Genomic DNA, 25822 nt, shown 5'->3' on the forward strand with positions numbered 1-25822 from the left:
CGCGCCTCCCCGCACGATGCCCCGCGCCCCGGCCGCCGCCGCCCCGCCGCTGCTGCTGCTGCTGGCGCTGCTGCTGGCGGCGGCCCCGCCGCACGGCGGCTCCGAGAGCCCCAAGGGGAAGCAGAAGGCGCTCCGCCAGCGGGAGGTGGTGGACGTGGTGAGAGCGGCGGGGCCGGGAGCGGGGCCGGGGGCTAGGGGCCGGGAGCGGGGCGGGCGGGGGTGTTGGGGGAGTCGTGCGGGCGGGGGGCGGCTGGAAGAGCCTTGCAGCCGCTTTTTTATTGTAAAGATGTGAAAAAATCGATAAATCAGAGGCTTTCGGAAAACCTCGCGGCCGCTGCAGGCAGGGCAGCGCCGCTCCCGCGCTGCTGGGCATCTCTCGTGGTTCGGTTAATTACGCCCTTGTTGTGCTGAATCAGGAAATTGCTGAGAAGGGACTGGACGGTCTTCGACAGAAACCTCAGGGATTCGGCGGCCCGGTGTGTGTTTTAGTGTTTTCCCCATCGGGCCAGGGTCGGGGGTGGCGGCCGGAGCCGGCGGAGCCCCCACTCCCCGCCGTGCCCGGTGCCGGGGGGACATCGCGGCGGGACCCGAGGCAGCGCCGTGGGCTGGTTCCTGCGCTCAGCGCACCGCAGGGGCAGCCCCGAAACCTTAGAGCCCTTCCAACATAAGTCGTAAATGCTGTTTAGTTCCTTCCAACATAAGCAGTTAACTGTTGTTTAGCTCCTAAAAGGCTAGTGCATAAACAGTAATGAAAGAAGTACATAAGATAAAAAAAAGTCTGCTCTTCAGCAGATACTCTGAAAACTATCTGCATGCTTACCGAACCCACTTTTCCTTGGAGTCGCATGAATGCATTATTCCCTCTAGCGGCAGGGACTGCACACCACTGTTTGTAATTCCATTGCTAATAGAAACCTGAAAGCATTGGGACTATCCCATCTCAGGGATACATGACAGGAGGGAAATTTTCCACTCCTTGGAATGTATAAAGCAAATGTGAAGATAATGTGTGAGCTGCTGGACTGCCGTTCCCCTTCTGTAGAAAACCAGTGGTATGGTCATTCCTTCCATGATCGTCATAGAGATCGCCTAAAGTGATGTGCTGGAAGCACCACTGATAGCAAAGCTCCTCCCCTTTCACTTCCTCATTGCCTTTTCACTTTTATTGTGGAAATTGAATTGCATTGAGAATAAGGAGTCTGTACGCATGGATGAACTTACACTTTCTGTTGGAGCAGTATTTTAGGCTCCCTCATTTCTTTGAAGTTGCTCGGTGCTTTTTGGGTGCAACAGAGTGAGCAACGAAGTGCAGGTAAATCAGTGGCAGCTGACTCGTGCACAGCCCAGCTGTACAGACTGCTTCAGCGAAAGCCTTGCCAGGGCAGAGTGAAGGCAGGACCGAGGGGGGATCCTGCCTTCAGTGGATGTTTAAAATACGTTTTATGCATTTCTAGCTTAAGAAATCATGAAAAGACTTGATTTGGCAAGACAGACAATTTTATTTGGAGTGGAGCCCAAAGCCCAGATAATTCTTGTGCTCCCTTTTATTTTTTGGGATGTGCCATGGCTGAGGTGCTCTCCCTGTCTGGCTGTGGGTAGCAGCTCCTCTGTGAAGGCAGGCCAGCCCCTCTTAGTGTCTCTGGGGATGGGGGGCAATAGGCCAGAGCTTTGGCCTGCCCTCAGCTCTTGCCTATTTCCACGTTCAGGATTTCCGTGGTGAGTAACCACATGTAAAAGCCAGAGCCAGTCACTGTTTCAAATAGAGTCCAGTGGGAAAGCAACAGCAAACCAGATAACTGGTGCTGTGTGAAATAGAAATGTCCTTGCATTGTTCTCCTGGGTTGGCGTGTGTTTTGCCAACCAATCTTCTCTTCAGCTAACTTTTCTAAAACATGGCTTTCTTCATTAAAATATTCCAATACTTCCACCGCCTTTAGCCAGCAGTGTTTCCTGTGGTGAAGGTAGTAAGGGAAAGCTAGCAAACCATTAGTCGAACCCTCATTTTACTTCTTACTAGACCTCTCCATCTAATCACTGATTTTATTTTTGGAGTGGCTCCAGCTAAGCCTGTGATGGGTATGCTGGCTTTTGCACCAGAGCCTGTGAAAAGGCACAGCCTCAGTGAAGAAAAGTCACCAGTCTGACAAAGGAGAGAGGGCAGAGGCTGTAGTTTACAGCTCCTGCAGTGCAGACAGGGGCATGGCTGGCACGAGGGGGAGTAGTTACAGCACTGTTTCTTTTTGGAACAGGTGGGGATTCGGTGGTTTAAAATAGATGAAGACGAAAAAATGTAAGAAAGTGGAAGAGCAGAATATAGCTATCTGTGAGGATTTGGGATGAAGACTGGAGGAAGCAGTCAGTCATCAGATGGGAAAGAGCATATGAAGTAAAAGCCATGGCCAGCCCCTGCAGGTTCCTGCTCAACATTTCTGTGCCTGCTGACACCAGTGTTCCTCCCGCATCCCGGCACTCAGGCTGCTGGGGGAAGGACCTCTGGGCTTCACAAACCTCCTCTCCAAGGCAGGAAATCCCAAGTCTCATAAAGTGAAAGTGTGTTAACATGGATTTTGGAAGAGCAACATTTGACCTTTCCTAATATTGTGATGTTAGCAAGGATATTAGTGTGCCATCCTCCCATGTGTGCCTTCCCACTGTTACAAACAGGGTTCCTGGGTTCAGATTTATTCCAGGGTGCAGCTTCCCACGTCCATATCACCATCCGTGTGCATTCTGGAATCTGACTTGGGCTTGATTATCATGATGTGGTTCTGTCCCAGAGGAGCAGTGACAGAAGAAAAGTGGTGTTAACCTTTCCTCTCTATGAAACGGAAAATTTTCTTCACAGTTATACAAGTAATGGTGGGTTAGGAGAAAGTAACTACTGATGTGACTTCTTTTTTTGTTTCTGTATTGAAATGTTTTGACTCTTCTGAGGTTTTCCAACAGGTTTTAATTCTTGGACTAGGTAAATTTTTAATTCTAGGATTTATGTATCTTTTCATTTAAAAAATGGCATCTTATTTTACAGCAAATTCTGCTGGCACTGCTTATCTTTCAAAATCTACTCTTCCTTTTTTTTTCTTCTGTGGAACCATTTTCTCAGAGATGCAGAAATAGCCCATTAACTTGTGGTACAGCAGGGGTTTTGTGTTTTGTTGTTATTCATTTGTGTTTGTGACTTGGTTACCCTTGGAGTTAAGGGATGGAAGCAGCAAGATCTGTTCTGTGTTTCAGTATAATGGCATGTGCTTACAAGGCCCCAGTGGCGTTCCTGGACGGGATGGAAACCCAGGAGCCAATGGGATCCCTGGGACACCTGGGATCCCAGGACGGGATGGGCTGAAAGGGGAGAAGGGCGAGTGCATGCGGGAGAGCATCGAGGAGTCCTGGACACCCAACTTCAAGCAGTGTTCGTGGAGTGCGTTAAATTACGGCATTGACCTTGGGAAGATCGCGGTAAGTCAGCTCTGCCCGGAGCTGCTGCAACAACCACAGCAGCCTCTGGCCTGCCTCTGTCAGCTGGGCAGCACCAACCATACAGGTTTCCTGCTGGGGCCTTTTTCTGCATGCGAGGGTGACCTTCTCAAAGGTTTAGTGACTTCAGGTTCCTCTCAGCTGTGTTTCAGCTATGTGCCTGTTTCATTTCTGTAATAGGGTTTCAGAAGAATTTTGTGGCTGGTGTAAGAGTACATTTAGAAGACCAGATCTGTAACTGTAAGGCTGAAAGTCACAATACCAAAAAAGTACCTCTGGCTTGCCCAAAACAGGGCAAGGTTTTTACCATTTCAGTCCTACGGAGGATCTTTAGGATTGAAATGGTACATCTTTAATCTGTTAATTGTACAACTTTATAACTCTTCTGTTTAATCTGTACATCTTTTTAATCTGTTTAATCTGTACATCTTTAATCTGTTAATTGTACCTGTCTTTATAACTCTTGCTTCAAAGTGGTTGTTCACTGAAACTCAGTTGCAGGATGCCACTGCAAAGGATCAGCATTGCTCAGGAGCAGAATTGCCAATGTCACCCAGACTGACAGACTGTCCTTCACTGAAGCCCTGGGTGTAAAACTTTCAAACACATTGGTGCAAGCCTAGAAAAAATCCCTCCTCAATCCCAGCTACGAAGCAAAGCCTGGAGTGGTTACACAATTTAGTTGCTGTGCTGTGGCTAGAGGGAGAATCAACTTTTTTAGCAGACTTTTTTTCCCCCCATGATATCCAGCATTTTGAAGACAGCCACTTAAAAACCTGTTACCACAGGGTAACAGCCACTTAAAAACCTGAAAATACTAATTTTTCAGTTGTGGAGCTTTTATCAGGGTATAAACCACTCAAAAGCCTTGTGATAATTTCTGGTAGCAGAGACAGAAACTGCTGTCTTGTCATGCAAGGATTTGGGGATTGGACTAGACGATCTTCAGAGGTCCCTTCCAATCCTTATGATTGTGTGATTCTGTGGCTTGAGTGCAGCTTTCAGAGAGCTTATACCCCTTTACATAAATCCCAGAAGGTAACTAGGCTACCAACTTAACAGCAGGTGTTATCTAAATAAAGTTAAGAATTTCCATAATCCATTTCTGCTTTACCATCTAGCACGTGCTGTTCTGATTTGCATCTTTGCACCATATGGCATTTGCCAGGCTCACATTTTGTTTTTTTTTTTTCCCAGAGAGGACTAAAGAGAATAGCCAAAGCATTTTGAAATAAATATATTCCTAAATATGTGTCCTAAATATAAATACATAGAAAATGAATAGGTTCAAGCCCAGAGGTTTGTACCAAAGCGTTTTGTCTCCCATCAGGAATGTACCTTTACCAAGATGCGGTCGAACAGCGCTCTGCGCGTGCTCTTCAGCGGGTCACTGCGGCTCAAGTGCAGGAACGCCTGCTGCCAGCGCTGGTACTTCACTTTCAATGGGGCAGAGTGTGCTGGGCCACTTCCTATTGAAGCCATCATATACCTAGACCAAGGAAGCCCGGAGCTGAATTCTACTATTAACATACACCGAACTTCTTCAGGTATGCACGCCAGGAGAGCAGAGATGGAAGGCAGTAGCAGTTACCAAGGGCAGAGAGTGCCATCTGCCTCACAAGGTCAGAGGACTGAAACAGGAGACAGAAGAGTGGCCAGCTAACACTTTTTCCTCTTACTCTTCTGCCTCAGAGTTGACTATTGATAGTAACAGAATTATAATTATTTATTAAGTGGTACTTTATGGCTGTGCTATTTTTCATGGTATTTATATCCGGAGATTTAGAAATGGAAAACACTTCTATCAGACAGTTCTACTGATCTCTGCCACAACATGAATACAGAGACATTCTGTGCATTATTAGCCTATGGAGAAACAGCCTTACTGCCAAGTAGACAGTGTCATCCTGGCTTAAAATACCAGTATTTGCACATTATCTGTGCACAAAATGAGACTTATTCCTCCTGCAATTTCTACTCTGATTTCAGGTGGGGCACAAAAGTACCTCCAAAGTGAAATACCTAGGAGCAATTATTCATTTGCTAAGCTGAGGCAAATTAGTGAAGTCATTCAACATGAAAGGATGTGACACTAGGAAAAGGGAATGCAGAGTCTGTGCTCTTTCTCCATTTTCCTCCCTGTACCACATGACTACATGAAATCTAATGTCTAGAGCTATCATAGGATTTCTTCAGCATAGGGGTAAAGCTGACTGATCTTCATTACCCAACCTCCAACCAGTGGTGCTAGTGGGGCATCAGGAGTGGAACTTCATAGAGAAGGAGTGAATTAGGAGTGGAAAAGCTTACAGGGTAGCAATCACCTTTACAGGGCTTAGCTGTAAGCCAGGTATGGCTGTGCCCCCACCCCCTCCCATCACTGCTAGAAAGATGGCTGGAAGGGTATGGAGCCATATTCCAGCTCCCAGTGTGTAAATTTGGGTATTTAAAGCTGCAGGTATACCTCCCATTTAGCCACCCTGTGGATTGTGTGGATTGCTTCAGGCATTGCAATGAGTGTCAAGCAGCAGCATGACAGAGGCACTGCATGGCTGTAACTGATGTTGCCACATCTCTATGTAGTAGTTTTTATTTCTGAAATTGTTCTAGAATTCTAAAAACTGTTCACATTTACAAAATAGTACAAGCTTGAAACGAACTGCTGTTCTTAAGTACTCGTGTCTACCTTCAGTTGTGACATACAAAGGGACTGTGCCTGCTGAGGTAACCTGATTTTTGTCTTTAACCAGTGGAAGGTCTGTGCGAAGGGATCAATGCTGGCTTGGTGGATATTGCCATCTGGGTTGGGACTTGCTCAGATTATCCACGGGGAGATGCTTCTACTGGATGGAATTCAGTCTCCCGAATCATCATTGAAGAACTGCCAAAATAACTTCCCTCCCTTTTTATAATACCTTTTTTTTTTTTTTTAAATTGTACTATTTTCTTCAGAATTTATTTCAATAGAGTTGGATGCAAGTACTGGACTGAAAGGCACCAAAACCTTGCATCTGTAGCCTTTGTCTTGTTTTGCACATGGCAGAGGCTTTTTATAATAACCATTTTAGAATACAAATATCAAAACCAAGTTCATTAACTTTTAAAATTTCTTTTTTGATGTAATACACCACTGATTTTAGAATTAACCATAACTTTTTGTATCAAATAAATGAGACCTTTTACAAAAAAAAAATCCAGGCTATTTTATTGATCATTAATCTGCTTAAGATATTTTACACGGTGTTATGATACACAATTTTATTAGAAGGCTTTAGAGATAAAGTTCTAAGAAAGTAAAATCAGGTGTTGGCTTTAGCCTTCGGAAAACATACATAAAATTCACTCCTGTAAACCTGACTGCAGAACAGGATGCACTGCTGTTACAGTCTTGGCTCTCAACAAACTCCTGGTGACTTAACTGTGACTAGACAATGTGGTAAATGTTAAATACCTCACTATGAACAACTGAGCAAAACCAGACTATCTAAGCTCCCCTTGCTTGCTTCTTGATAGAATGGATTTCAGTGTAACACCTATGACTGGTCTCCACTACTAAGATGCAGACACGAAATAATTTTACAGTTACAGCACTTAATTTCATTGCTCCAATAAAATAATTCTCCTGGATTTAGCCTTTCATATATATAGAACCACTTTGGTATTGGTTAAAAGCTAGATATGTTAATAGTTTAGAAGATACAGAAATAAGGCAGGTTCAAATGCCTAGGCTTTCAAAAAAGGGAACTGGTAAAGTGAAACAATGATGTCACAGCTGTTTGACAAGTGACAACAGCAATCATTCCAACAGACCATTAGCTTCAGTGTTTTAAGTATTTTCTTTCAAATGCTGCAAGTGATATACTCAAATATTTTTTAAAATTGTACACATTATAAAAAGAAACCATAGTCATGTTTGTATTACAAAATCAATTTTACATTAATGAAATAAAAAACCCATGAAAAGCATGTACAACATGCAAAAATCTCCACTCTTCCCAGAAACTAAAAGGAAAAAAAACCCAATAAATCTGAGATAATGAATTTATTTCAGCTATTTAGGATTAAATCTCATCTTTTCTGAACAGGCTGTAACATCTCCCCCAGGCATCTCTCAGCTTGGTGGCTCTTGCTGGTAGCTGTTGTTGCAGATACCAGGGCAGCACACCTGCAGTGAGGGGAGCACTTGGGCTTGCCCAACTGCAAGACTGTGTGTGAGATTTGCTGCAAGCCAGCAAGCTACACAGCTGGCATTCTGTCTCTGAAGAACTGTAATGTTTTCACTGGCTTGGACGACGGTTTTAAGGTATCTGAACACAAACAAGTTACTATGAACTGAGCTATGGTGTGAATTTACAGAAAGTCAGTTAACATACAGTAAGTGATTGTGCCCATGCTCGCAGTCTTTGCATTTATCCTGAAGCACGAGTAAGCTGTTATGGGCCTAGAGCACACTAATCCAGGGGAGCATGTGCACAGCTTTTTTTCTTTTATGCTTTTTGCATTTGTCTTCACAATATATTTTGGACCCTGGGTGGCAGAGTTAACTCAGTGTTCCATTAAATTCATTCTGTGTACCACAAAACACCCAAACCCAAGGAAGTACCCTCCAAAGGCAGAAGAAGTTGCTGTTATGGATCTACATAATATACATGGTAAACTTCCAGTAAATTTATCTTCAGCTAAATACACACAAACCTTCCTTAATAAAAACCAAAGCCAGCCATACAGGCCCCAGATGAGATTATTATTTCTGATGAGATTATCAACTGTATCAGTAGAGGGGATGGGATTGTGGAAGAGAAAGTGTAAACTATTAATAAAGTTAGTTATACCCAAAATGTGGTATGTGGCAATAGTATCTACAAAAACAAGCAAGCGGATTGCCGAATGAGGATTCAAAATACTGAGTAGTGTCTGTAGCTTTCCAGATTTTAATTTAAAATTTAAACCAATCCCCTAATCAGTCAAGTTTTTATAAAAAATTGTTCTTTCTGCTTTAGGTTGGTCTGGTAAACAGGAAACTTCTCTAAGTGATTATTCTGCTCCCTATGAAACTACCTGTTGAATAGCCTTTGCTAATTTATTTCCTAGTTAAATGATACTTTCTAGATACCACTTAATATCTTCTTACCAAGAGCAGAAGGCAGATGTTATGGTCAGTAATGTACTTTCTTAGAGAACTAAAAAAACCCAAAACCATCAAACCCAGAACTCTAAAAAGTACATATCCTTGATGGCAATTATTGGTATGGAAAAAAACATAATTATTATACAAATATACTGAGATGTACTATAATTTATCATTAAGTTAGCAATCAATATATTAACAATCTTTTCCTTAAACCAAATCAGAAGACATTAATGGGTTGTTCTGGTTTTTTTGAAGAAAGTCCTGTGCACAGGATTTTTTTAGACTAGAAACTTCTTTTTCCAGAGAATATTCTTGAAAGTAAGTATTTGGTCCTATTTGTTATTACACTGGTTTGAACACTGCATCACTCTGGGATTACTAGAAAAAAAATCCTCATTTTTAAAATGTAAGCCCGCTTTCAAATATGCATTTACTTAGTAATATTTGGTCAGATGTATCATTAATGGAGACACTCTGGCATAGAGAGAGATGGAGAGAGAATGGAAGAGAGAATGGAAGAGAAAGAAAAGTAATTAAGTGGCCAGCAATGCACACAGCATATGTCAGTCTGGTGCTACAACCAAGTCAAAAACCACAATGCAAGTCTGTCCTGGTATGAGACAAGAACTGAGTTTCATCAGACTTGCAATTCTTCAAACCCAAGAATGGACAGCTGTTTTAAAAAACAATTCCGGTTTCCAAATTGCACCCCACTGAGGCAGCATTTTTGTGTTGGATGAGCAATGGAGGCTGGAGCATTCCATATCCTAAAATCTGACAAATAACACACAGGTGGATTCAGATGACATTCCTTGTTTTAATGATACTCAGAGACTTAGGAAAGTTTTAACACACTCCAGAGTTGCTTTCATATGAAGTTTTCCACCTGTGCAGGAGCAAAATCTCACCAACTGTCATCTTGAGACTTGCTGAAACTGCTCAGAGGGTTATTCCAGGCAGGCCAGGATGAATGGAATTGCTGTGCAGCTGCCTTCACCCAGTCACAGCACTATTATTTCACAGTTGCAGACATCTGTTTCAAGCAGACACAGCTGATTCAGGGAGGAAGGCAGCAATGCAGGAACGCTCAACAGGAGAGATGCTGGCAGGGTTTCACTGTCTCTACATTCTTTCCTCAAAATACCAGATCAGTTCACAGTGTCAAAGAAGACTGCTGAACTAAATTTCTCCCAGATCATAAATATAAAAAATAAAGGATAGATTCCTTCCTAGGAACACAAGTTCATACCTTTAATTATTTTCTTTTCTAAAACCAAGTAAAAAGCCAGACACATTTTCGTAAACTACAAAGGTAATACAGCAGGCAGGAGTCACTCTGATCACATTGGGTATAATTCCTTTGTAAAATCCAGGAATACCTTCTTTCCTTTAAAGACAAAAAAAAATCGGTTTTAATTAATGTCTTTTAATAGAAAAAATCAGACATAAACCAAAGGCTGGCATTTTATTTCTCCCACTCCCATTGAGAGATTCACTTCAGGTTACAAATGACAATTTTAGACAGTGTTTAAAGTGCATCGAGTATTAACCCATCATTTTTCTCGTGAACATATAACAGTATTATGTATATCAGTTATTTAGCCTAGGCTTTGAGTGGTTTTTTGTGGGTATTGTCTAAGTAGAAGGCAATTTACTATCTTTCTTCATGCTACAAGAACTTTGTAAAGTTCTTGTAAAGCTAAAGAAAGTCAGCATTCATTTTTTGAGAATTTAAGCACCCTCTCCAGAATTTTGATTCTATTGGCCAAAAAATGAGAATCTAACTTGTCCCAATTTGAATCAGTGTTCATGCTAGGGCTGTTAAAAAGTTTCAGAGACATTAAAATCTTAGCTCCTTAGTTGCAGGCTTCACAGGCTTAGGACACCTGGAATGATGAGTAAACAAAGATCCTGGGAAGTGCTTGGGTGTGGTTTACACTACCCTCCCTAAGGTGCATTTGTTTCATCGTGAGCACAGTAGTGGCCCCAGAATAGCTGTATTACACTTTATCAGAACTAATAAGCCTTCCTGTAGACTGCAGCACTGAAGGGCACAGCACTGAGACATCAGAGCTATTTTTGCTCCGAACTGCCTCCAGTTGAAATGGTCGTAACTGCCTCTGAACCAGGGGTGCTCCTGGAACAACACAGCCTCAGCCACTCATTCAGCTGGCACCTCTTCATAGCCCAGGACTCCATTCCCATCTCTCCAGCAATATGCTGCGACCCAGAAGCACTGCCCAGAGCAAGGAAAGTACAGGATGCACATGCAGAGGTGGCCACCCTTAGTAATTACACAGTTCTGTGTGAAAACTCTCCCCTGCACTGTGGAGCTCAGGGAAGGTTTGTGAGAAGATATGAATAGGTGTGAGGTCACAGGTCTCTAAAGGTCCTACAGGAAGCTGGGACTAGACTGCAAAAGCAGTCAGGTCCCAGGGTAACCCAGGGACATCAGTATAATCAGCTCTGGCTAGCTCACTTCACCTTGCCAGGAGTTTGGATTAGCCACAACTCCCAGAAGCACAATGCTCCTGTCCTATGGGATAAGCTAAAACAGCCCAAGTGAGACTTCATTTAGTGTCCCAAACCTGCCACGTCAATGTTATTTTTTAGCCTGTGAAATTTGCTGGAGAAGAGAGACAGAATAAACAACAGAAACCTGCAGGGGGGCATTGACCCTCTCCTATCTCCTCCTTTGTCCTCAGCTTACTGCTGTTGGTGGCATCTTGCACAGTGTGATTTTGTACAACTAACATTTTGTTTGCTCTAAACTCTACTGGTTCTGGAAGTCAGCACAGAAACCAGTAAAGGTAGCTCTGATTCTGTAAAACTCAGTTTCCAACATGTAGGCTTTTAATTTTGCACACCTACCTCCATGTCCTGCGGATCACATCAAACACCCCAGAATATGTGTTATGCTGGTCTTGAAGACGAGCTCGCACAACTTGATAGGGATATGTTGCTGACACAGCAAATATTTTGGATACAGCTGCCATCATTATGTATTCCACAGTGTTCTAAAAGCAACAAAAATTGTCAGGCTTGCCTTAAGTATGGTTTAAATTAGCCAGTTTACCAAAATTTTATTTGATTTTTAAATGTACTGCTAAAAATACTCAAGATTCCCCCCCCTTACAATACAACACATTAAAAGAAACATCAATGTTTATTACATCAGTGCTACAAGTAACTGATTGTAACACACGTGTTGTGCCTTCTCATTCCCATCAAGAGAAAGACTTCTTCCAAAAGTAGCTACTTTTCCCCAACTTGCACCCAGTTTTCCAGGGATTAGTACCATACCCTCTGGTTCCACAAAGCAAGAGAAAACTCTCATCCCTCCCTCTAAAATTCTCAAAACACTCGCCACAATAAGAAGTTGGTTTTCAAAAACAGTGAAAACCAGCTGCTTGTTCCTAAAAGGTGAGAAAGTATTATTCCCTTCACTATAGTCTGCATTTCAATTAATGTATCATAATTAATGTATCATTTGTACATTTGGCTGCTGTATAACCCAACAAATGGAATCAACTTCTATTTATTCATATGCCACAACACATTTTTTTCTCCAGCACCATACCAATTTTGTATCTGATACTCTGTTTCTATACTTGTTGTATCTCTCTTTCAAATCCTCATAGGCCATGAACTGCAGTGCTCCATGTGATGTTCCGAACAGACCAGGCACAAATCCCTAAAAAAAGGATAAAACAAGGTTAAAGGGCAATGCACAAAACCTAAACAACTTAACAGAACACAGCTCACACATCTACATTTGTCCTCCCTTAATGTACAGACTGTGCCCGCACAGCTGTCGCTGTTGCAGTCTGATTCAGAGCCAGTTCTGGGCTGGTGTTCTTAAGGACAGGCATCACACAAACATTTAATAAATGCTACTTTTCTGACATACAGCCTAAAGTCACCTACTGAGTCACTGAGATAAAACAAGTGGCCCAGGGACTCCACCTCACAGAGCACAAGCTGGCAACGCAGATTAGGACTGCAAGATCACATATCAAGCTGTGGTCTTGCAAATGTGCAGCTCAGTGCCTGCCCCTTTCCAGAGACCTGGCACTGAGGGGTTTGGCTCCCACCTGAGACTGGTAAGGCAATGACAGATGCTGGCAACTCAGTGAGAAGGGCCACCAGGAGCAGAGGTACAAAAAATTATTATGATTGAGCCCTGGAAATAGATAGGTATGTGTTTGCATGTGTGTCTCTGTACAAATGTGTATCTATGAGATACATATATATATTTCTACACTAAAAATGTTTGTGTCTATATAGAATCAGAGAATCATTTCGATTGGAAAAGACCTTTGAGATTATCAAGTCCAACCATAAACCTGACACTGCCACATCCAGCACCACACCATGGCCCCGTGGGAGAAGAGAGCGAGCTGCTCCAGCACTGTCTTTCTTACACACCCAAACACATGAAAATATATCAACCTTTAGCTTCAAAAAAGTTGAAACTAAGAGGGGAACCAGGTACTTTCTAAACTGTCTGCACAAGAAAGAGAAGGCAGGAGTTCCCCCAAGAGCAGGATTAGCTCCACTACAATGAGCTGCCAGCTGCATAGGTTCTGAAAAGCACTAATCCTCTTTTTGAAGAGTTGGTCACCTACACTGAAAAAAACGAATAAATGGGGGATTAATCATCTTGGCCAGAAAGGGACTGAAAAGCTTGCTGCAAACTGTTGGGGGACAACTATAATGGAGTAAGTGATCAAAATGTGGTTAAAAGCACTCAAAAAACCTAAGTTTCAAAAAAAAAAAAAAAAAAAAAAAAAAAATCAACAAACCCAAAAACTGAACAGTTTTATTTCCTATGATCCATTCAGGCAAGAAAAAGGAATTTAAAAATGTGCCCAGATGCCAAACTCTTTGTTAGACTAAGAAGGAAGCCCAAAATGTCGAATAAAGACTTATCAGTATATGATTAAATGCCTGGAGAAGGAGAAAAAGAGGGATCCCTGTAGGAGTCCACTGAAATAGTGTTAAAACAAGACAAAATAATAAAACTCCTTCTAATTGCAGAAAAACCCCCAACAACTAAAACTACAGCAGGCATAAAAATTGCACAGATAATACACAAAATACCACTTCAGGGATCAGCTTTCTGAATGCTACATACAGACTCCTTAAGTATTTCAGTCATTTGGGAAATGATTTTTTAGCATTTCTTTGATAAACGAGGATAAATTTCTTCTCACAGTAGGAAACAATGGTCATGAACTCACTATCAGTGACCACAAACCGATGAAATGCATTAAGGGCTAGTGAAAGTCCCAGAAAAACCACTTCCCCATATGAGAACAAGTGGAATTAAACCACAGATCTGTATTTTGTCAGCTGTAAGCATGAAGTGAAGTTTGAAGCCAAAGGGCCCCAAAAGAGGGAAAAGGACAACTTTGGTTTTCAGAAATCCTGGATCACAGAAGAAAATAAAAGTAACATAAAAACAGAAGGTGGAGAGAAAAGAAAAATGTCAAAGAAAAAATTATCTGGGCCACCAGAAAAAGGAACAGTATGAAACTTATGGGCAGAGCAGGGAAAATCTTCACAAACATTTCCCTGTGATTAGACAGTAAAGCTCCTAAAGGACAGTGGAAGTAATTGTTCTCCACTTGGAAAGAATTAGAATGATGTATTTATATCATAGAAGAATGAGGTAACATTTTCCCTGCCAACAAAAGAAGAATGTTGAACAACCTTTAAGAGGGCTAAACTTTTAAACTTAAGCCAGAAGATTTGGATAACTTGCACCCAAGAGTCCTAAAGCATCTACTGATTGATACTTCATAAATAAATACCAGCATGCTTTAAGTCTTGTGCTGATGAAAAAAGCTTCCAAAGACTAAGGGACTTTTAATGTTGGGCCAATATTAAAAAGTGCAAGAACGGAGTGAGGTGACTGTCAGCCAATGTGCCTCAGTAAAATAAGAGCTGATCCAGGCTTCTATTGGTCATAGAAAACAATGTATTATTATGGAAAAATGTTTCAAAGCAAAACTGATTTCTTCACAGCACCAAAGTATCTTGGCTGAGGAAGTTTTTGAAACATACTCTATTTTCTTGTTCTTAGAATAATTTAATACAAAATTCCTTCTTGCCACAAAATTTGACAGAATTTAGTATTTATTTTATCTATAATATGACTGTAAAGATAAATTTTAAAATAATTTAACTTCATGTATTTCTTGTTATTTTTTACTTTAATATTCGAAATACACCTTTAGGAGATTTTTGCCATGAGGGCTTGACAAAATGAACGGTTTCTCAAAGAAGTCCTGTTTGAGTTCTCTTTTAAAGGACTAGAACAATAGACAGAATTAAATATGTAATTAGAAATTTAAATGGTAAAACATATAATTCTGAGCAGCAGACAGTGGGAATAAAGAAGTATTTTAAAGTTGGCTTAAAGAGTTTTAAGTGCTGAAAATCTGTGACAAGAGGAAAATGTCCTGTTGGTTAGTGTTTCAAAGGTTACACATCACAATAAAAAGAAACACAGGCACATGTACACACTGGAAAGCCTGGGCTTCTTAATAAAGAAAGGAACAAGGTTCATTTGGTGATGTGGCACTCACATCGCTGCCTGACAGCACTCAAGCCAGAGCAGCCTCTGCTGTATGTTTCAGAAGAATGCAGCAAATACCCCTTGTAATCTCTTCAGTGTTGCCTTCATTTGGTCTCTCAGTGTGTCAAACACCTGTACTAACTGAGTGCCCTGCTCCGACAACTCGTGCAGACAAGACACTGAAGTTGCCATTATCATCTTGATTCCTTCATGGTGAAAAATGTTACCATCTTTTATGTGAAAGCTACTTATGCTTATGTCTCTCTGTAGAACCTGCAACTTAAGTTAAAATCAAGATGGCCAAATCTCAATGGATTTTGCTACATTTAAGTACAAAGATACACAAACCTTACAAGCTTCATATTTATAAGAAGAAAAATTACATAAGCAAAAGCATTGCAAAATAAAGAGAACTTGGTGCCTTAGCCACTAAGGGACCAGAAAAAGTACTTTACTCTCCATAGAATCTTGCCTACCAAGGGTGAAATGACAACACACAAGTGTCTAAATATATTTCACTTGGTAACGAGCACACATTACTGCTGTGACTTTTGTTGTTGTCAGCATACATTATTATTCTCAGTCTTGATGAACCTGGACTTTACTTTAATCTCTTTAAATTTTCTGCATTTCCTGTATATTTTACTGTTGTTTATTAAACGTTGCTCTATTTCCAACTGCTGCTTCTATATCATCACTAAAAGAGAACAAAAAAAGCACATACAGAAATATGGAGGCCATGAAGGATGCTAGTTGCATTCCTGACTAATGTCTTAGTAGTCAGTCACTTTAGACTATACATCTAACAGTTTCTCAATAGCTCAGATGTATTTTATGTTTTCCTAAAAGCACCAATCCTACAATGTTATAATTATTTTACCATGTTTTGTCTTTCCTACCTTATGATTGAAAAGAACACAGCACTTGTAACATGAAGATGGTTGCATGACATTCAACAGCAAAGTAATTTTTAGAGCTCAGGTCTCCAACAGATCCATAGGTGTGTTGAAAATACATAACTCCAAGCTGTTTTTTAATTCAGCCTGGTGTGCAGCAGAGCAGCTCTGTCCCCAGTCATCTGGGGGATGGAGGCCAAAAGACAAATCCTAATGGATGGAAGGTGTGGAAGATCACTGACTGGATGATTACGGGGATAATGAATGAAGGAGACTTCTCCTGCCTTTTCAAAACCAGGCCAAGTTCAAGAGGAACAACTTACTGAGGAACCCAGATTCAGATGAACTGTATTTAATGAACAATCAATACCCAGCAGAGCTAATAAAGACAGCTTTGATCCCTGCTAGAAAGATTGAGACTTTACCAGTCTCGTGCCTCAAAGGACTGAAAGAATTTGCTCAGATCAGTAACAGCATCTGTGCAATAGAGCAATACCAAACTGCTTGGTCAGAAATACCATTCTTCAGAAGACAGATCTCAAACAGAAAAAACCTCCTTCCAGATTTTATTTCCAATTCTATCTGAGACAGTTGTTCTAGCTGAGATCCCCTTATTTCCGAAAAGGTTGTACTATCTGAAATCCCTGTATTTGCTATAAGGAATGCTGTCTAAAATGAAGACTATGAGGGAAAAGAAGACATTTGTGTGTACTATAACTCCTGTGACTCAGGGCAATTAACAAAGCTTTAGCTGTGCGATTTCAAGCAGAGCAAGAAAAATAAAAACTCCCCCAAACACGGAAATGGAGGAAGGCTAAAGTATGTACAAGTCTAAGAGCCAACTGAAGAGGTGCCTTTTCCCCCAGTACAGACAAGGTTGAGAGAGTCCTGATGTCAAATGGAAGTTGCTCAGTGTGCATACTTATGTAGGTCACTCAGGACCTATTTAGGTCACCTTCTTTGCAGATTTAAGCAAGTAATTTGCTCTTTCAAAGGAAGTAGCTGGTTTAGTCCCACACTTGCAGATTAACACTACAAAGAAGTGTCTAGTGCCAAAGGCAACACATGCTACATGCATGAATAATCTGAGAAGAAGGGTGGAAGGACATCTTAAAACCTAACAGATCCAAGAAATTAGAACTTATCTACATGGAACAGAGCAGACATCCTGGCAGGCAAATCAGAAATCCTGACAATTTCAATGTAGGAATAAGTAAGGTGCCTTGTTCCCGGTCTTAAAATTTGGCATTCATTGCCATGAAGCACACAAGTCTTACAGCACAAGGGAGATCACATTTTTCACTGAAAATAAAAGAAGCTAATGTTCAGAAATCAGGACAATTTCTAAGAGAAAGTGGTCTTCTTCCCTATCCCTGGCAGTGTTCAAGGCCAGGCTGGATGAGGCTCTGAGCAGCCTGGTCTAGTGGAAGGTGTCCCTGCCCATGGCAGGGGGGTTGGAACTGGATCATCTTTAACATCCCTTCCAAGCCATTCTATGATTCTATGATTCTATGATTCTGCAGCATTACTTGCAGAAGAGGAGCCAGACTGAATTAAAATAGGTTTCTTCACAACTTCCAGGCACTGATGAATGCATCTTGATGTCATGACCTGAAGGGAGGAGGAGGCAAAAAGTCCAAATCCAGTTGCCATGTTTCTCTAAATTAAAGGGAACAAAAAACACACACATATGCAGACCATATTTAGAAGTCTGCAAATTTAATGTATCTAGACCTGACAGATTAAAGACATCAATAACCAGAGGGAAAATAAGCAGTTGTGAAACTTTCCATTGCGGAAGAAAAAATTAGCAAGCACTTTAGTCATGTCATGCTCCAGAAGATGTTAGAAATACAGAGATAAGGGATAAAATGGAAGGAAGTACTAGCAACAACACAGGTTACGTTACTGGTGCCCTGCTTATCCAAATTCTAATTATAGAAGACTCAAAAAAATTAAAAAGCATTTTATAGTTTACTCTCCTATCACCCAACAGAAGATGACTTAGTCATACATAAAGCTTACATTGTATTCCTCAGGATCTCCTATATTTCAACAGTATAATGGCTTTTCTTCTGATTAAGCCTTTTTGCTAAAGTTCTTCAGTGGGAAAGACTCACAGAATAAAAGTGAGCTATTATAAATTTTTTTATTTTTGTAGACAAATATTTACAAGTCTCACCATGCTACTGAGTGGTGCCAGGCAATCCTGGAATTTTTCTTAAGTGTGGTTACCTTATATAAGCCACGTATGCCCTCTGTCTTGTATATCTTTATGAGAGCATCACACATTCCTCTGTACTGCCGCTTGGATGGATCCACGCCAGCGTTATATTGTAGCACAAGTCGAGTCTTTGTTACCCATATTGGGTTTGTAATGCAGAGAGTCATGGCTCCTGAGAACAGACAGAAGTTACACTGACTGTTAGGCCAACTCCAAAAGCTTTATCCAGTTTTTTCAGTCCAGTGTAATACAGACTTCTACAATGATAAAACTACCTTTCCTACCAGTGTACTCATATTGTTTAAAACAGACAAAGTTTATGCCCTCCATTGTTCCCTCTCTCTCCCTTCAAAGCTCACAATCAAGTCCAATTTACTCCTGCTGGGGGTACTTTTGCAGAGCGTATGTATTTTTGCATATTCCTAGGACAGCCCCTTTCTTGCTTTACCTTTGCAGAGTTAGTAGTACAATCTGTTGTATATAGGAAATTTCTTAATGTAGCACTGACTATCCGAGTTATTCTTCAGTATACAATAATTCAAAATTTAATGGACACCTCTGTGACGAGAAATTTGCTTAATAATATTGACAAATTAATAGCAACAACCTGTTATAGCTTTATAGGTTACTGAAAATACCATTGTAACAGAATCCATTACTATTTTTCATGTCAAACAACATGCCTTATATTTCAACATTAAATGAATGCTTCAAAATCCTAATAAAAAGTCTTCTGAATTGCCTGTACAGCATGTAGTGACAGACAAGGGTGGATGGCTTCAAACTGAAAGAGAGTAGGTTTAGATTAGATATTAGGCAGAAATTCTTTACTGTGAGGGTGGAGAGACACCGGAACAGTTTGCCCAGAGAAGCTGTGGATGCCCCATCTCTGGAAGTGTTCAAGGCCAGGCTGGATGGGGCTTTGATCAACCTGGTCTAGTGAAAGGTGTCCCTGCCCATGACAGGGGGTTGGAACTAGATTATTTTTAAGGTCCCTTCCAACCCAAACCATTCCATAATTCAACAGGCCTTCTCCTTCCCAGGTTCAAGTGTTAAACATTTAACAAGTTAACAATCTGACAGCAGCAGATTTCTATAGTTACATTTTGGGACCCAGTATAGCACTAAATATGGAAAACACTTATACAGAATGAAAACAAGGACAGAAGAAATTTTGACAACTGCTAATTCTGCACAAAACTGAGGACCACAGTGACCTATATGTGCTAGACATCATTATTTTATGTACAGACAATAAATGACTGCATTTGGGCTGGAACACTTACCACTTTAAGAAAAAGGTGCACTGACACAGAAAGGCAGCTAGCAGTATATGGAAACGCTAAAATGAACATTAGTCTTTGCATTTAAACTCACCAGCCTCTGCAGCTGACACTAGGTGTTCGCTTGCACTGAGACTTTCCATCTTCCCTTCCTTCTTGTAAGCTTTGATGGCATTGTAACTAGAAAACATAAAACACAATTTAGTAAAGGTGAAAACAGACCTACATCACAAAAAACCCAAGCCCAGAATGACATACCTGACTTAAGATCATGGTGCTACACAGCCTTTGAAGAAAAGGTATCCAAACTATCTTTGTTTAATTGATTAATTGATCTCTGAGCAGTTAGGTCTTTAAAGTGAACTATGGTAATATATATTTAAGTTGCATTATTAAGCTCTCAGTATCGCTGGGACTGCATCTTGAAAATTACCAGATAGCAAGAATTAGCTTTTAAAGGAACTCTTTTTTATTGGGAGCCACAGTGCTAGGTATCTACCCTCTAGCTCAGAAATCCACTGAGCTTTCTTCTCTTGATCCAGTTTGCAATCTTTGTGGATTAAGAAATGGTCAACAGAAGATGAACTGTCAATAGGAATCTACAGCAAAGCTTAAGGACTGAAGCACAACAATAACAGAGTCTATACAACTGACATGTGAGCTTTGCATAGGCATACCAACTAACTGATCCCTAAAATGTTTCAATTAATAGGGATAAGCAGTAAATTAAGTCCCAGTAACAGAATTAATAAAGTAGAATACTAACAAATGGGCTTTATAAGCAAAGTCCATCAACTGACAAAAACAATGAAAGAATTGTCACTAAAATGATTAAAAATCAAACATTTAGTTTTTAGTAGAAAACGTCATGTTCTTTAATTCTTAGGAAATCAATTTAGGTTCTTGCTTTTTGAGAGGTTTTAACCACAGTGTATTGGCACTTTTAGAGGATTCTTTATGGGTAATATCACCACCTCTCAAGTTCCATAGTACTTTCACAGCATCAAAGGAATGCACTGTACCTGACTGTAGATACAAATATGCTGCTAGCAAGGATTTTCTTGCTATTTTCTAAGTCCGTGAGAGACTTTTCTCTCTCACAGAAGAGGCAGCAGTTATGTAAACAACCAAACTACCTGCAACCTTGAAAAAATCTTGTTTATGGTGTAGTAGAAAATATTTTGACAATGGATGCTTTAGGATTTTAGCCAATCACCCCCAAGGGGTGGCTGGTCCTTTGTCCAATTAGACTATGAAGAAAAAAGTCTATAAAAGAATCTGTAAAATAATTAAATCAATCTTGCTGCACAACTCCTGCCTGCTGGATCTTCTCTCCTCCTCCTCCCTGTGGCTGCGGGACACAGTGATATACCATAGGGCCCAGGCCTGCAGTAATACCCGACAAAGGAAATGGTCTCTGACTCAAACTGCTTAAATTCTAAAACAGTAAACCATAATAAAGGGTAACAGACATGGACTAGCTATGAGAATCACAAGTTTGTAAGTCACTTAGCACATTTTTGTACCCCACAAAGAAGATGCAATGTATATTCAAACACTACATCGTGCAGGGCATGACACACTTTACAGTTCTACTTACAAGAAAAAGTAAAGTCCCCAGGAAGCCCCTGCTCCCACCATGTTTGGAGTTACCCCTTGATACAAGCCTCGTAGTCCTTCATGCTTCCAGACAGTGGTCATACAGTGGAGAATCCCATTGTACTTTGGCCTCAGCTCCAATCCATCGCTCACTACAAAAGAAAGAAAGAAAGAAGGAAAGAAGGAAAGAAGGAAAGAAGGAAAGAAGGAAAGAAGGAAAGAAGGAAAGAAGGAAAGAAGGAAAGAAGGAAAGAAGGAAAGAAGGAAAGAAGGAAAGAAGGAAAGAAGGAAAGAAGGAAAGAAGGAAAGAAATTAATTAATTATACTGGAAAACATTTCAGGAAGCATAAAATTTAACTGCATCCAAGCCAACACAGAAGCCCAAAGCAAGCTACAAATGAACACGAAACCTAGCTGATCAACTGTGTTACAAGAGGATTATTTCACAAGTATGCAAGAGTTGAGGTTTATAGCTTTATAAGCCTGTGTCATGGGTTAGCTACCACAGTCTCAGAAGTGATGTTCTCGCAAAGGAGTGCTTACAGCTTCCCCCATGATCTGACAGAACCTATCAGATGGCCAGTTTGAATATGGACAATTCTTTAAGCCACTTAAAATTGTGACCGCCTCTGTGATCTACACTTAAGAATAGGCAAACTCCCCCTACCCAGCTCTCTCTCGTTTCTGGCGCTGGGACAGGTGGCTGCGGGCCATGGGGCACCCATGGCCCTGTTCCACCCGTGGAACCCCCCCACTGCCTTGCTGTGGGCAGCGGGAGCGGCTCGGCTCTCCCCACTCTCCAGTTCGATAAGCCACATTCCAGCTGCAAGGCCGAGGTGAGATTAACCCTTTTATTGCTCTGAAGAGCTGCAAACCTGAGGGAAGAGAAAGAGGAGATGCTTAAAGCTGAAATTCTGTTGTGAAGCTATGATATATCAGAGTACCCGTTGTAATTTCATGAAGATATGGGGGGTGGAGTGTTCAACTCATAAGCAAAAGTACCTGCGCTGAGATAGGCAGATGCTGACACAGCTGTAATTTCATGAGAAGTTTGGACAGGGAGAGATGGACCAGATGAGGACTTTTGCTCCAAATGGGAAAGGAGAAAATCTCAGTTCCTAGAGATGCTCCCAGAGATAGTCCTAAAGATGAAGATGAGGAAGACCCTTTGCTCCCAGGGAAGGAGAGGGGCCTCTGTTCTTAGAGATGAAATGCTCCCAGAGATGGGTGAAGAGAACTTTTGTTTCTGAACGGCTCAACCTTAAAATTGTACCCCAAAAACCTTCAAGAGTGGACCCTCGAAAGCAGTTGTGGGAAAAGCTGCAAGTCGGGGGAAGGGACTCACATGGGGAGCAGAGAGACTCCTCTTCCTAAAGGGACTGAACAATATTTGGAAGTGGGCGGCTGTCTTGTTGTGATAATGATTTCATAGCACGAGCAAGAAGAGACTTCTCCTTCTAAATGGACTGAGCAAGGTTATTATGGAAGTGATAAACAGACTGAACATCTTAAGGGTTGTCTTTTCACATTGTCAGTGGGAGAAGGGAGGAAGGTGGGGGAGGAGAAGAGTTCTGAAGGTGTGGTATAATTTTTTTTTTCCTCTTTTAGGTCTGTTAATAAACTTTTTTATATTCTTTCAAGTTGGTGCCTGCTTTGCATTTCTCCTAATTCTTATCTCACAGAAGGTAAACAGTAATGAGTATTTTGGATGAAACCACTACACTAAATTGGTGTTTCTGCCCGGTTACAGAACCAAACCTGCTACAGCCTGGAGTTCAAGAACTTAGAAAAAAAAAGGGGGGGGGGGGTTGGAAAGAAACAAAAAAATAATTCCTTAGCTCAGTAAGAGGAAAGTTCCTATCAATCCGTCAGGGCTAAACAAATGCACTTTCGTGCATTTTTGATGAGAAGCAGATTTGAAGTTTTCTGTCTCTTCTTTTTATCACTCCAGCAATTTTGCATCATATGTCAAGTGATACGAATGGGATCCTTGACAACATATTTCTCTAAGTTGTTTAGACAAGTCCCAAGTAACAACTCTTAAATTCAAATTTTCTCTTTAAAATGTTCTATAAAGCAATGGGTCATATCTTACTGATTCCCAAGTCAGTTTTTACCAGAATACTCAAAGGTTTCTTCTCCCACCTAATAACCTAATTGGTTAGCTGGTTGTCCAAATATTCAAAAAATGTCACTTCAAAAATATAGAAAACACACAAGTTTTTGTTTGACAGATCATGTAGAACATGGATGTCCACCAAACTTGGAGTGGTAACTACTATTGCTCCTACCATAACAGCAAGGGAGTAAGTTGATTACTGACAACATGTGATATGGTGCATGGTGAGATGACAAGAGGTAACAGACACAAGCTGAAACACAGGGAATTCTGACCAGAACTTTTATCCAGCAGAGAGGCCAAATACTTGAACAAGCTGCCTGAAGAGCATCTTTGGCACTACTCAAAACTCCAGCACACGACTGAGCAAACTGATCCAAGCAGAGGTTATCTGAGTAGAGGGTGAACTCCTTAGCTCTCTTTGGACCTAAATTACTCTATGATGCCAACATAGCAGCGGCTTTCATTCTTAATACAGACACATGGCTAGACTGCAACTGTACTGAAAATTGATCTCCAAGTTTTACAATGAGTGTAGCTTTCGTGTCCCCATCGAAATTAACCCTGGTAAACAGGCATTTTCTGTTCAGTGCCACATTTATTATTCATTCCCCTTGCACTTTGTGTCCGGTACTGCACATTGTGACAGACTTCAGCATTAAAGACAAAATGCTTTTGATGAGCACAGTGTGACAAGGCCTCAGCACCTTGACAACCACTCAAAACTAGAACACAAACACTTCTTTTCTTCCTCCTGAATGAGTGCTGCTAGACCTTTCCCAAAGACATTTCTCAATTTTTTTTGCCATACAGCCACTAGATCAAGTTTATAAACATATTAAACAACATGGGAAATCAGAGACATGAATGCAAGTCTTTCTGTCAATGATGCTGCCAAGAATCTTCACAACATCCATTTCTGATATCAGCTCCTACTCCCTGGTTGAAGACAAAACATAGGAACTGTTATTTTCAACCCAAACAAGCATGTGAAAGTACGTGACCTCCAAAAGCCACCTAATCCAAACGTACTAAAACCAGATCTAATTAGATGTGGTTACCTAGGGACATGACCAGTTGAGTCCTGAATGTTTCCATGGCTGAAGAGATTACAGCCCCTGGGCAACCTTTTCCAGTATTTGACTACTCTCACAGAAAAATAACTGGAATTTTCCATGTTTATGCTTGTGCCTGCTCCTTTCTGGCCTATGAACTATCTCCAAGAAGAATCTGGCTTTACCTTCTCTGTGTTTTCCAATAACATTGTCACAGACTGCAATTTTAGCTCCCCTCAGCCTTTCCTTTCTGAGGCCAAATCGATCCTGTTCTGTCAGCCTGTTCTCCTGTGCCATGTGCTCCAGCCCCTTCACCAGTCTGGTGTCCTCCACTGAAGTCACACCACTGTCATTGTCCTCCTTTCTTGTCCCGGAGAGCCCCAAACTAGACACAGTACTTCCGATATAGTCTTACAAATGGAAAATAGAAAGAAAAGAACACTTCTGCTGGCTATGCTTTTCACAATGCAGCCCAGGATGCGCCCAACAAGGACATTCAACGTTTTAAATTTTGTAAAATGTCTCTCTGATAGTTTGGTTTTGAGATCTTAAAACACCCACGTATCTACTTAAGAAAAGAATCCAAATATATAGTAAAATGTTTCAATCTCTCTAAAAGACAATATGATAAATGGTGGACAAGTTTCTCAAATTAGCAGAAAAGTCAACAGAAGTCGACATGTTTCCCTGTAGAAAAACAAATTAGTTAAGAGTTTTCTGCGAAACAATACCACTACTGTTAATAACCAAGGTTATTCCAAAGCTACCCCTACGCTCTGAGCGTTGAAAATCTGTGGAATAAAGATGAACTTTGAACGTGGGCTTGGGACAACCCGCCTGTTAAAAGCAGGCAGTCCTCCGGTGTCCCCTGGCACTGGTGGTCATGAAAGCGGGGGAGGAGGCTGGCCAGCTCTCGAATCTGCCTGCAAACAGTTCGTGGCACGCAGCACATTTTACAGTCCCTAGAAGTGATAAGAAAAAGCTCTGGGATAGCAGGGAAGAGAATCGGAGACCGTCCCTTTCGGCTTACGGCCAGTTTATTCCAAGCCGCGGGGCTGCCCCGCCGGCACCCGCGCTGCTGCAGCCGCACACGGGGTCGGGCAGAGCAGCGCGGGCTTCGGGCAAAAAGCCCGGCAGGTCCCGGGCCGGGCACGGCGAGCTCCGGCACGTCGGTGCGTCTTTAGCTCAGGACGGCGGGGGGGCGGCCGGTCCGGCCTCACCTGCGAAGCGGATCTTGACGAGGTCCAGCGGGTGCAGCACCAGGGTGGACAGGACGCCGCCGCTCATTCCCGCCGCCAGGTTCTCCAGCCGCACGTGCCGCAGCACGGAGCGCGCCGCCGGCTCCCGCGCCAGCGGCTCGCGCGCCGCACACGCGGGGCCCGCGCCACCCATGGCCGGCCGCGCGCGCAGGCGCGGGGCCGGGGCGGGGCTCGCCCCCTCGCGCGAGAGCGGCCCGCG

General features: G+C 41.8%; 2 protein-coding genes across 2 annotated transcripts; one reads left to right on the top strand and one right to left on the bottom strand.

The window, feature by feature from the left end:
- Position 1: 1 nt before the first annotated feature.
- Positions 2-6656, top strand: CTHRC1 (collagen triple helix repeat containing 1). The gene is made up of 4 exons (XM_032130767.1): positions 2-157; positions 3235-3456; positions 4805-5021; positions 6225-6656. The coding sequence occupies exons 1-4, from the start codon at positions 17-19 to the stop codon at positions 6365-6367; spliced, it is 723 nt and encodes a 240-aa protein (XP_031986658.1). The 5' UTR covers positions 2-16; the 3' UTR covers positions 6368-6656.
- Positions 6407-25767, bottom strand: SLC25A32 (solute carrier family 25 member 32). The gene is made up of 7 exons (XM_032130754.1): positions 25585-25767; positions 21192-21342; positions 19686-19771; positions 18320-18480; positions 12186-12299; positions 11477-11622; positions 6407-9992 (listed from the first exon to the last, which is right to left on the bottom strand). The coding sequence occupies exons 1-7, from the start codon at positions 25754-25756 to the stop codon at positions 9857-9859; spliced, it is 966 nt and encodes a 321-aa protein (XP_031986645.1). The 5' UTR covers positions 25757-25767; the 3' UTR covers positions 6407-9856.
- Between the last annotated feature and the right edge of the window lie 55 nt (positions 25768-25822).

This window comes from Corvus moneduloides, chromosome 1 (assembly GCF_009650955.1).
Source record: "Corvus moneduloides isolate bCorMon1 chromosome 1, bCorMon1.pri, whole genome shotgun sequence".
Taxonomy (NCBI): domain Eukaryota; kingdom Metazoa; phylum Chordata; class Aves; order Passeriformes; family Corvidae; genus Corvus; species Corvus moneduloides.

What these genes read in the sequence shown, in the direction of transcription:
- CTHRC1 (XM_032130767.1), top strand. Translation starts at nt 17, where the DNA reads ATGCCCCGCGCCCCGGCCGCCGCCGCCCCGCCGCTGCTGCTGCTGCTG. An exon ending in AGCGGGAGGTGGTGGACGTG is followed by an intron (nt 158 to 3,234) that starts GTGAGAGCGGCG and finishes TCTGTGTTTCAG; the next exon opens with TATAATGGCATGTGCTTACA. An exon ending in CATACACCGAACTTCTTCAG is followed by an intron (nt 5,022 to 6,224) that starts GTATGCACGCCA and finishes GTCTTTAACCAG; the next exon opens with TGGAAGGTCTGTGCGAAGGG.
- SLC25A32 (XM_032130754.1), bottom strand. Translation starts at nt 25,756, where the DNA reads ATGGGTGGCGCGGGCCCCGCGTGTGCGGCGCGCGAGCCGCTGGCGCGG. An exon ending in CGTCAAGATCCGCTTCGCAG is followed by an intron (nt 21,343 to 25,584) that starts GTGAGGCCGGAC and finishes TTTCTTTTGTAG; the next exon opens with TGAGCGATGGATTGGAGCTG. An exon ending in TGGGGACTTTACTTTTTCTT is followed by an intron (nt 19,772 to 21,191) that starts GTAAGTAGAACT and finishes TATGTTTTCTAG; the next exon opens with TTACAATGCCATCAAAGCTT.